Source organism: Oncorhynchus gorbuscha, linkage group LG09 (assembly GCF_021184085.1).
Source record: "Oncorhynchus gorbuscha isolate QuinsamMale2020 ecotype Even-year linkage group LG09, OgorEven_v1.0, whole genome shotgun sequence".
Lineage (NCBI taxonomy): Eukaryota > Metazoa > Chordata > Actinopteri > Salmoniformes > Salmonidae > Oncorhynchus > Oncorhynchus gorbuscha.
Window position 1 is genome coordinate 86,089,068 of NC_060181.1, and position 12,089 is coordinate 86,101,156.

At 44.2% G+C, this 12,089-nt stretch overlaps 1 protein-coding gene across 1 annotated transcript in view; it reads left to right on the top strand.

The window, feature by feature from the left end:
• Positions 1-5,004: 5,004 nt before the first annotated feature.
• LOC124044215 (cell surface A33 antigen-like) overlaps positions 5,005-12,089 on the top strand; it is a 10,443-nt gene continuing 3,358 nt past the window's right edge. Inside the window, exons 1-6 of the mRNA XM_046363778.1 lie at positions 5,005-5,163; positions 5,855-6,027; positions 7,510-7,726; positions 8,445-8,609; positions 8,780-8,896; positions 11,334-11,460. Of these exons, the coding sequence (XP_046219734.1) occupies positions 5,139-5,163; positions 5,855-6,027; positions 7,510-7,726; positions 8,445-8,609; positions 8,780-8,896; positions 11,334-11,460 (824 nt within the window). The 5' untranslated portion in view covers positions 5,005-5,138. The remainder of the gene's footprint in view (positions 5,164-5,854; positions 6,028-7,509; positions 7,727-8,444; positions 8,610-8,779; positions 8,897-11,333; positions 11,461-12,089) is intronic.

Consider the following 12,089-nt stretch of genomic DNA (forward strand, 5'->3'; position numbering starts at 1 on the left):
TTGTCCCATTCGTTTATCACGTGAGCAAAGCACCTGTGATCCTACAGGGGAAGGTGTGGCAGGGGGTGTATTCCTTACGCCTATTCTGTTGCAAAAATGTTTGCAATAGAAATCGTTTATTCCAAACGGAAAACGTTTTGCAACAAAAAAACGAGAGTTTATTTTGGACAAATTCAGGTAGGTCTCCTGTATTCTGACCCCGAGTTGGCTCTAGAAAATGTATCCTCAATATTATTCCTCTGGCAGATAAACACACCCATTTTAAACAATTCAGAGTCAAAGATAGTTCAGAATCAAACCAAGGGTTTGATCTATCTGAGCTCATTCAGATGAGGTAGCTCATCATTAACTAGCTCATCAATATGATTTGTAAAAGACAGCTTTTCATCTATCCAGATGCCCAGATATTTGTAAGGAGGGACACCATCCAAAGTACATATGCTTAAATCATCAGAGTTATTTTTATGCGCTCTAGAGAACAACTTATACTTAGTTTTACTTTTATTCAATACTAATTCCAGGTCAAGAAAGTTTTTCTGTTGTACAATGAAGGCAGGCTGTAGTTCAGATAGAGCCTGGTCAACCGTGGGACAATAGCATACACAACAATATCATCGATCACCACATTCTTTTGGAGAGATTGGAAACCCAAATTGGTCTACACGGACATGTTCTGGCCTGGTTTAGATCTTATCTGTCGGAAAGATATCAGTTTGTCTCTGTGAATGGTTTGTCCTCTGACAAATCAACTGTAAATTTCGGTGTTCCTCAAGGTTCCGTTTTATGACCAATATTGTTTTCACTATATATTTTACCTCTTGGGGATGTTATTCGAAAACATAATGTTAACTTTCACTGCTATGCGGATGACACACAGCTGTACATTTCAATGAAACATGGTGAAGCCCCAAAATTGCCCTCGCTAGAAGCATGTGTTTCAGACATAAGGAAGTGGATGGCTGCAAACTTTCTACTATTAAACTCGGACAAAACAGAGATGCTTGTTCTAGGTCCCAAGAAACAAAGAGATCTTCTGTTGAATCTGACAATTAATCTTAATGGTTGTACAGTCGTCTCAAATAAAACTGCGAAGGACCTCGGCGTTACTCTGGACCCCGATCTCTCTTTTGAAGAACATATCAAGACCATTTCAAGGACAGCTTTTTTCCATCTACGTAACATTGCAAAAATCAGAAACTTTCTGTCCAAAAATGATGCAGAAAAATTAATCCATGCTTTTGTCACTTCTAGGTTAGACTACTGCAATGCTCTACTTTCCGGCTACCCGGATAAAGCACTGAATAAACTTCAGTTAGTGCTAAATACGATTGCTAGAATCCTGACTAGAACCAAAAAAATTGATCATATTACTCCAGTGCTAGCCTCTCTACACTGGCTTCCTGTCAAAGCAAGGGCTGATTTTAAGGTTTTACTGCTAACCTACAAAGCATTACATGGGCTTGCTCCTACCTATCTCTCTGATTTGGTCCTGCCGTACATACCTACACGTACGCTACGGTCACAAGACGCAGGCCTCCTAATTGTCCCTAGAATTTCTAAACAAACAGCTAGAGGCAGGGCTTTCTCCTATAGAGCTCCATTTTTATGGAACGGTCTGCCTACCCATGTCAGAGATGCAAACTCGGTCTCAACCTTTAAGTCTTTACTGAAGACTCATCTCTTCAGTGGGTCATATGATTGAATGTAGTCTGGCCCAGGAGTGGGAAGGTGAACGGAAAGGCTCTGGAGCAACGAACCGCCCTTGCTGTCTCTGCCTGGCCGGTTCCCCTCTTTCCACTGGGATTCTCTGCCTCTAACCCTATTACAGGGGCTGAGTCACTGGCTTACTGGGGCTCTCTCATGCCGTCCCTGGAAGGGGTGCGTCACCTGAGTGGGTTGATTCAATGATGTGGTCATCCTGTCTGGGTTGGCGCCCCCCCTTGGGTTGTGCCATGGCGGAGATCTTTGTGGGCTATACTCAGCCTTGTCTCAGGATGGTAAGTTGGTGGTTGAAGATATCCCTCTAGTGGTGTGGGGGCTTTGCTTTGGCAAAGTGGGTGGGGTTATATCCTTCCTGTTTGGCCCTGTCCGGGGGTGTCCTTGGATGGGGCCACGGTGTCTCCTGACCCCTCCTGTCTCAGCCTCCAGTATTTATGCTGCAGTAGTTTATGTGTCGGGGGCTAGGGTCAGTTTGTTATATCTGGAGTACTTCTCCTGTCCTATTCGGTGTCCTGTGTGAATCTAAGTGTGCGTTCTCTAATTCTCTCCTTATCTCTTTCTTTCTCTCTCTTGGAGGACCTGAGCCCTAGGACCATGCCCCAGGACTACCTGACATGATGACTCCTTGCTGTCCCCAGTCCACCTGGCCATGCTGCTGCTCCAGTTTCAACTGACCTGAGCCCTAGGACCGTGTCCCAGGACTACCTGACATGATGACTCCTTGCTGTCCCCAGTCCACCTGGCCATGCTGCTGCTCCAGTTTCAACTGTTCTGCCTTACTATTATTCGACCATGCTGGTCATTTATGAACATTTGAACATCTTGGCCATGTTCTGTTATAATCTCCACCCGGCACAGCCAGAAGAGGACTGGCCACCCCACATAGCCTGGTTCCTCTTTAGGTTTCTTCCTAGGTTTTGGCCTTTCTAGGGAGTTTTTCCCAGCCACCGTGCTTCTACACCTGCATTGCTTGCTGTTTGGGGTTTTAGGCTGGGTTTCTGTACAGCACTTTGAGATATCAGCTGATGTACTGAGGGCTATATAAATAAATTTGATTTGATTTGATCATCAGCATACAAGAGCAGTTTGCAGTTTTTTTTACAGACAAGTCGATATTGTTTATGTAAACGGTAAAAAGTACAGGACCCAGAATCGACGCCTACAGGACACATTTCTTAAAAACTAGTTAAGGATTAGCCCCTTTTTTCAATTTTCGCATAAAATTACATACCCAAATCTAACTGCCTGTAGCTCAGGCCCTGAAGCAAGGATATGCATATTATTGGTACCATTTGAAAGGAAATACTTAGAAGTTTATGTAAATGTGAACTGAATGTAGTAGAATATAACACAATAGATCTGGTAAAAGATAATACAAAGAAAAAAAACAACCGTTCATTTGTATTTTTTTGTACCATCATCTTTGGAATGCAAAAGAAAAGCCATAATGTATTATTCCAGTCCAGGTGCAATTTAGATTTTGGCCACTAGATGGCATCCATGTATGTGCAAAGTTTTCGACTGATCCAATGAACCATTGCATTTCTGTTCAACATTTTGTATCAAGACTGCCCAAATGTGCCTAATTTGTTAATGAATAACTTTTCATGTTCAAAATTGTGCACTCTCCTCAAACTATAGCATGGTATTCTTTCACTGTAATAGCTACTGTAAATTGGACAGTGCAGTTAGATTAACAATAATTTAAGCTTTGTGAATATCAGATATGTCAATGTCCTGGGAAATGTTCTTGTTACTTACAACCTCATGCTAATCGCATTAGCCTACATTAGCTCAACTGTCCCGTGGAAGGGACAGCGATCCCGAAGAAGATTTATGTTAAGAAGCTGAGAATAAAAATGGGCTTGTTTTTCTAGAAATACATCCTGTCTCATGCTACTTAGTAGAAAGCAGATTATTCAGTCAACGTTCCTATCGGTCCTAGACGATGGCGACATCACCTATATGAACGCAGCTGCCGCTTCCCTAAAGCCATTAGATGCAGTTAATCATAGCGCACTGCGCTTTACTACGGGCAACAATTACGGGCCTCTAGGGTAATTCAGAAAGATGATTGAGGACCTTATTACTGATGAATGTGATGTTCTGGTGCCTCTAGGGTAACTCAGAAAGATGATTGAGGACCTTATTACTGATGAATGTGATGTTCCGGTGCCTCTAGGGTAACTCAGAAAGATGATTGAGGACCTTATTTCTGATGAATGTGATGTTCCGGTGCCTCTAGGGTAACTCAGAAAGATGATTGAGGACCTTATTACTGATGAATGTGATGTTCCGGTGCCTCTAGGGTAACTCTGAAAGATGATTGAGGACCTTATTACTGATGAATGTGATGTTCCGGTGCCTCTAGGGTAACTCAGAAAGATGATTGAGGACCTTAAATCTGATGAATGTGATGTTCCGGTGCCTCTAGGGTAACTCAGAAAGATGATTGAGGACCTTATTACTGATGAATGTGATGTTCCGGTGCCTCTAGGGTAACTCTGAAAGATGATTGAGGACCTTATTACTGATGAATGTGATGTTCTGGTGCCTCTAGGGTAACTCTGAAAGATGATTGAGGACCTTATTACTGATGAATGTGATGTTCTGGTGCCTCTAGGGTAACTCAGAAAGATGATTGAGGACCTTATTACTGATGAATGTGATGTTCTGGTGCCTCTAGGGTAACTCTGAAAGATGATTGAGGACCGTATTACTGATGAATGTGATGTTCTGGTGCCTCTAGGGTAGCTCAGAAAGATGATTGAGGACCGTATTACTGATGAATGTGATGTTCCGGTGCCTCTAGGGTAGCTCAGAAAGATGATTGAGGACCTTATTACTGATGAATGTGATGTTCCGGTGCCTCTAGGGTAGCTCAGAAAGATGATTGAGGACCTTATTACTGATGAATGTGATGTTCTGGTGCCTCTAGGGTAACTCAGAAAGATGATTGAGGACCTTAGTTCTGATGAATGTGATGTTCTGGTGCCTCTAGGGTAACTCAGAAAGATGATTGAGGACCTTGTTTCTGATGAATGTGTTTGTTTTTTATGAGCGTGTTTTTCTTTCATTCTGCTTGCATTTTGTATTTAGATTTAGATGTTTGTATTTTTTGTAATTTAAGTAATTCAGGGCTCATCTGTAAAAGAGATCTTGGTCTCAGTATGACTCCCTGATAATATACAGGTTTATTTTTTATTTTTTTAAAGATCCCTCCCGCTTTTTTTCCTTTTGCTTCCGTTTAGTTCTTAGAAGGTAAACGGTTTCCGTTGCGAGACGTAATAAATACACGCCAGGTGCCTGCAGTTTGGTTTACCTGAGTGAGGTGCGCTTGGAGCACCAATATTGGACATTTGACACCTGAGAGGACTACAACACTATTCCTGTGGGTGATTGAAAAGGGGACATCGACAATGATACTATTTTTCATACTTGCAGGTATGTGTAGCCATCTCAATTTATTTTGTAATCTTTTAGTTATTAATTCCAAAACGGCCAACACCTTTTCCCCCAGACTACTGTAGGGGGGAAGTCACTGGCAATCAAATCATATGGATAGATTTACCACATCAGAGCTGCTTTGCTTCGTCTATCCCTGTCTTGTATGTCATGTTGCAGTTTCAACACCCTGGTCAATCATTAACCACATGAAAAAGATAATAAAAGTTTTCTCTCCCGGAACTAAGGGAAGAAATGTGCCATTTATTCAATTTTCTACATTTGCTATATCATGTATTTGATGGATTTAGGATGTTTGTTGTTCTTGTCCTGTGCTTGAAGGATATTGTTTTGTTAGGGGTATTTCATTTTGCATAGGTCTAGTATGTCTCGATTCAGTGTGTTGAATCAATGGCGAACATAATCACTTCCCCAAACCTGTCTCAGATATTTCCACTTTAGCTTGACAGGCTGTAGGTTCATCTTTAACTAGCAACTGTTTTTAAAAAATCATGTCATCATTTATGAGTTCAGTATATTTTTGTTCAGTGTGTGTAAATCTTAGAATTTTATATTTAAAAATTCCATAGGCCTATACAATGATATGCAACTGGTATACAATACATTCAAAAGTGATCTAGAGAAATATGTGAGTATTGAGATGAATAGAATACATCTGATTTCTTTTTAGTTTTCTCCTCTGCTAGAGGCCTACAGGTGACCATTGGACAACCTACATATGAGGTTGCGCGAGGCGATGATGTCACCCTGGTGTGTAGTTTCATTCCTGCTGCACAACCCAACCCCTCCACGTTGGTCATCATCACATGGTCCATGGAGGCTGATAGCCCTGTTGATCCGAAGGTCAGTCAGAAGACAAGAGATGGCTCCATTTGATCAATGTAAAAGCTTTGCTACTATTGTCACTGTTTCTCGACAGACGGAAACACAAAGTTAAATGCTGAAATAAAGATCATTAGAAGGACAACAGGTGGGTCAACTCGAAGGTTTTCAGGTGCACATGATAAGCTAATATCGCCCTTAGAAGACTAAATACAGACACATTTTATTGAATCTTTATTTTGACAGGGAGTCATGCTGAGACCATGCTGAGACCACAGTCTCTTTTAAAGACGAGCCTCGTAAAGAAAAATGTACACATCAATACACAACTAAAATCAAAACTGAGATACAAAACACAATCATAGAAAAGAAACATTCTTCAGTAACAGGTCGTCAATCAGCCGTCTGAATGGCCCTAGAGGCACTAAATCATCACATTTTAGAGCGTTATGGAGATTATATCACAAGTAAGGTGAAAAAACGAAACAACTAAAAGCAAATTTAGCTAACTCGGTGGAGATGGAAGGATGCTCTAGAATTAGCCATGAGACTGGGTCTGGTAACCCGTACGTCTATGGGTTAATAATGAAGTAAGGTACGGCGGAAGTTTGTGCAAGAGGGCTTTATAAACGAAAAGAGTGCAATGCATCAATCTACAAGACTTCAGCCTACTTTCTGATACAGAATGCAGTGATGTGTACTGAACCAATCGGCCGTAATAAAGCATAGTGTGCTACGATAAACTGCTGCCAATGGATTCAATACAAAGGCAGCTGCGTGCATATAGTCGATATCGCCATAATCTATAACTGGCATGAATGTTGTCTGAATTATTTGTTTTCTGCGATGTAAGGAAAGGCATGCTCTATTCCAGCCTGGTCTCATGAACTAGACGTAACATAGTAAACTAAAATTGGTCACTCAAATTAATATGATATGTTACGTTTGGTATGGTTAAATAAGACAGAAGGTTACTTAAGGCAAACTTGAAAGGAGGATGGGTGTTTGGTTGCGGTGGATAGGTGGACGTGTAACGTGAACGTCTAGCAACACAAAGGTTGTGTGTTTGAACCTCATAATGGACAACTTAAGCATTTAAGCTACTTTGCAACTACTTAGCATGTTACCCAACCCTTTAACTTAACCCCTAACCCTTAGCCGAACTAACGTTAGCCCCCTAGCTATCATTAGTCACCTAGCCACCTAACTAACGTAAGCCCCCTAGCTATCGTTAGTCACCTAGCCACCTAACTAACGTTGGCCACAACAAATTGCATTTTGTAACATATCATAGGAAATGGATGACGGACATCCACAAATTAATACACACCATACCAAAAGTAACATATTTTACTACTTTGTGTCCCGGATTTACATTTACTATGTTACGTCTAGCCCATGTCGCCTATTCCTATAAAGGAAGCCCTTTTGACCACTGAGTGTGTGCATTGAAGGCTATGTGCAGAATGTGTTCAGTATTTTGTGTCTCCCTGATTCGTGTAGATTGTTATTGCCACATTCTACTCTATCAAAAATCAAGTGGACATCAAGCCTTCCTATAAAGACCGAGCAGAGATGACCCATGACATCACTGGAGGGCGGAGCACCCTGACCCTCCGCAAGGTGTCCATGCAGGACAACAGGCTGTGGCAGTGCAGGGTGCAGATCCCTGGAGACGAGGAGGGGACGCCTTCCACCACCACCGAACTAGTGGTCCTTGGTAAGACAGTGGTAGATACATGTAGTCCTTGGTAAGACAGTGGTAGATACATGTGGTCCTTGGTAAGACAGTGGTAGATACATGTGGTCCTTGGTAAGACAGTGGTAGATACATTTGGTCCTTGGTAAGACAGTGGTAGATACATGTGGTCCTTGGTAAGACAGTGGTAGATACATGTGGTCCTTGGTAAGACAGTGGTAGATACATGTGGTCCTTGGTAAGACAGTGGTAGATACATTTGGTCCTTGGTAAGACAGTGGTAGATACATGTGGTCCTTGGTAAGACAGTGGTAGATACATGTGGTCCTTGGTAAGACAGTGGTAGACAGTGGTAGATACATGTGGTCCTTGGTAAGACAGTGGTAGACAGTGGTAGATACATGTGGTCCTTGGTAAGACAGTGGTAGATACATGTGGTCCTTGGTAAGACAGTGGTAGATACATGTAGTCCTTGGTAAGACAGTGGTAGATACATTTGGTCCATGTAGAGAAATAATAGTATGATAGTTTGAAGTCTGGTGTGGGTGAAAAGGTTCCATCTGTTTAAAGATGGGAATGAATAACTGGTCATGTCAAAGAAAAAGGAATATATTTCTTAGATGTTCTTAAAGTTTCCTTCAGCAAGATGTCTCTCTAGTGTGTTGATTAGGACTCCACTGCCCTCTACTGGAACACTTATAAAACCACAATATGATGTGACGTCTGCTTCCCTCTCCAGTGGCTCCCTCCGTGCCCGTCGTCAGCGTACAGGGCGAAGCAGAGTACTGGAACAACATCAACCTGACCTGTGTGTCTGAGGAGGGCTCCCCCGCCCCGACCTACAGCTGGAAAACAAACGATGTCAGGAACACTCCCAGAGTATTCCCACCGAGGACCACTGAGAGTATGTTTTGTGTGTTTGTGTGTGTTTGGTGTTCATCTTTACTTCAAACAAGCTATAGAATAATGGCAGGGCCGCTGAGGTTATTACCAAAACTTCCTGATTTGTTTATCAGTGTGTACGTGCAGCTGTCCTCTCTGAATTTTAACTTCCTGATTCCTCCATTCTTTCAGAGAATGGTGTTCTATCTCTGTTTAATATCTCCACGGAGACTTCCGGTTTCTTCATCTGCACCGCGACCAACCAGGTCCGATCTGCCAGCTCAAACTTCACCCTCACTGTCATGCCCCGTGAGTATTGAGTATACCCTGTGAGTATTGAGTATACCCTGTGAGTATTGAGTATGCCCTGTGAGTATTGAGTATACCCTGTGAGGATTGAGTATACCCTGTGAGTATTGAATATACCCTGTGAGGATTGAGTATACCCTGTGAGGATTGAGTATACCCTGTGAGTATTGAATATACCCTGTGAGGATTGAGTATACCCTGTGAGTATATTTATATTTACATTTAAGTCATTTAGCAGACGCTCTTATCCAGAGCGACTTACAAATTGGTGCATTCACCTTATGACATCCAGTGGAACAGTCACTTTACAATAGTGCATCTAAATCTTAAAGGGGGGGGTGAGAGGGATTACTTATCCTATCCTAGGTATTCCTTAAAGAGGTGGGGTTTCAGGTGTCTCCGGAAGGTGGTGATTGACTCCGCTGTCCTGGCGTCGTGAGGGAGTTTGTTCCACCATTGGGGGGCCAGAGCAGCGAACAGTTTTGACTGGGCTGAGCGGGAACTGTACTTCCTCAGTGGTAGGGAGGCGAGCAGGCCAGAGGTGTATGAACGCAGTGGCCTTGTTTGGGTGTAGGGCCTGATCAGAGCCTGGAGGTACTGAGGTGCCGTTCCCCTCACAGCTCCGTAGGCAAGCACCATGTTCTTGTAGCGGATGCGAGCTTCAACTGGAAGCCAGTGGAGAGAGCGGAGGAGCGGGGTGACGTGAGAGAACTTGGGAAGGTTGAACACCAGACGGGCTGCGGCGTTCTGGATGAGTTGTAGGGGTTTAATGGCACAGGCAGGGAGCCCAGCCAGCAGCGAGTTGCAGTAATCCAGACGGGAGATGACAAGTGCCTGGATTAGGACCTGCGCCGCTTCCTGTGTGAGGCAGGGTCGTACTCTGTGGATGTTGTAGAGCATGAACCTACAGGAACGGGCCACCGCCTTGATGTTAGTTGAGAACGACAGGGTGTTGTCCAGGATCACGCCAAGGTTCTTAGCGCTCTGGGAGGAGGACACAATGGAGTTGTCAACCGTGATGGCGAGATCATGGAACGGGTAGTCCTTCCCCGGGAGGAAGAGCAGCTCCGTCTTGCCGAGGTTCAGCTTGAGGTGGTGATCCGTCATCCACACTGATATGTCTGCCAGACATGCAGAGATGCGATTCGCCACCTGGTCATCAGAAGGGGGAAAGGAGAAGATTAATTGTGTGTTGTCTGCATAGCAATGATAGGAGAGACCATGTGAGGTTATGACAGAGCCAAGTGACTTGGTGTATAGCGAGAATAGGAGAGGGCCTATAACAGAGCCCTGGGGGACACCAGTGGTGAGAGCGCGTGGTGAGGAGACAGATTATCGCCACGCCACCTGGTAGGAGCGACCTGTCAGGTAGGACGCAATCCAAGCGTGGGCCGCGCCGGAGATGCCCAACTCGGAGAGGGTGGAGAGGAGGATCTGATGGTTCACAGTATCGAAGGCAGCCGATAGGTCTAGAAGGATGAGAGCAGAGGAGAGAGAGTTAGCTTTAGCAGTGCGGAGCGCCTCCGTGATACAGAGGAGAGCAGTCTCAGTTGAATGACTAGTCTTGAAACCTGACTGATTTGGATCAAGAAGGTCATTCAGAGAGAGATAGCGGGAGAGCTGGCCAAGGACGGCACGTTCAAGAGTTTTGGAGAGAAAAGAAAGAAGGGATACTGGTCTGTAGTTGTTGACATCGGAGGGATCGAGTGTAGGTTTTTTCAGAAGGGGTGCAACTCTCGCTCTCTTGAAGACGGAAGGGACGTAGCCAGCGGTCAGGGATGAGTTGATGAGCGAGGTGAGGTAAGGGAGAAGGTCTCCGGAAATGGTCTGGAGAAGAGAGGAGGGGATAGGGTCAAGCGGGCAGGTTGTTGGGCAGCCAGCCGTCACAAGACGCGAGATTTCATCTGGAGAGAGAGGGGAGAAAGAGGTCAGAGCACAGGGTAGGGCAGTGTGAGCAGAACCAGCGGTGTCGTTTGAGTATTGAGTATGCCCTGTGAGTATTGAGTATACCCTGTGAGTATTGAGTATACCCTGTGAGTATTGAGTATACCCTGTGAGGGTTGAGTATATCCTGTGAGTATTGAGTATACCCTGTGAGTATTGAGTATACCCTGTGAGTATTGAGTATACCCTGTGAGGGTTGAGTATATCCTGTGAGTATTGAGTATATCCTGTGAGTATTGAGTATACCCTGTGAGTATTGAGTATACCCTGTGAGTATTGAGTATACCCTGTGAGTATTGAGTATTGCGCTTGCTATATGTTTGGAGGTGAAATGGGGAAGATATAGCGATATACTGAATCAAGGCATCTGCAACTCAAGTCACATTTCTCAACAAGACTCACAGGCTTGCCATCAAACTCATTTTCCCTCATCCCTCTCTCTTCTTATTTTACACCTCCTCCTGTTGTGACACTCTACTGCATCCCTCTCTAGCCTCCATGAAGGTTGGGTCCACAGTAGCCATCATTGGAGGGGTCGTAGCTGGGGTCCTGGTCCTGGGGATTGTCATATACTGCTGTAGGAAGAAGAGGAACAAATCTAAACAGGAGAATGTTCAAGGGTAAATAGCTGTTCCGCTCTTCTTTTTGGGTCAAGACATTGTTGTGGACTTTTGGGTGAGGGGTTTGTTGTGTGTGAAAGGATGAGGTTGGCCTGTTTTAGTTTCTGTACTTTTGTGTTGTTGTGTTTCTTTGTCTCTCTCTCTCTCTCATGTCTCTCGCTCATGTCTCTCTCTCTCTCTCGCTCATGTCTTTCTCTCTCACTCATGTCTCTCTCTCTCTCTCTCTCATGTCTCTCTCACTCATGTCTTTCTCTCTCACTCATGTCTCTCTCTCTCTCTCTCTCATGTCTCTCTCACTCATGTCTTTCTCTCTCACTCATGTCTCTCTCTCTCTCTTTCATGTCTCTCGCTCATGTCTCTCTCTCTCTCGCTCATGTCTCTCTCTCTCTCGCTCATGTCTCTCTCTCTCGCTCATGCTTCTCTATCTCTCGCTCATGTCTCTCTCGCTCGCTCATGTCTATCTCTCTCGCTCATGTCTCTCTCTCTCTCATGTCTCTCACTCATGCTTCTCTATCTCTCGCTCATGTCTCTCTCGCTCATGCTCGTCTCTCTCTCGCTCATGTCTATCTCTCTCGCTCATGTTTCTCTCTCGCTCATGTCTCTCTCTCTCGCTCGTCTCTCTCTCTTCT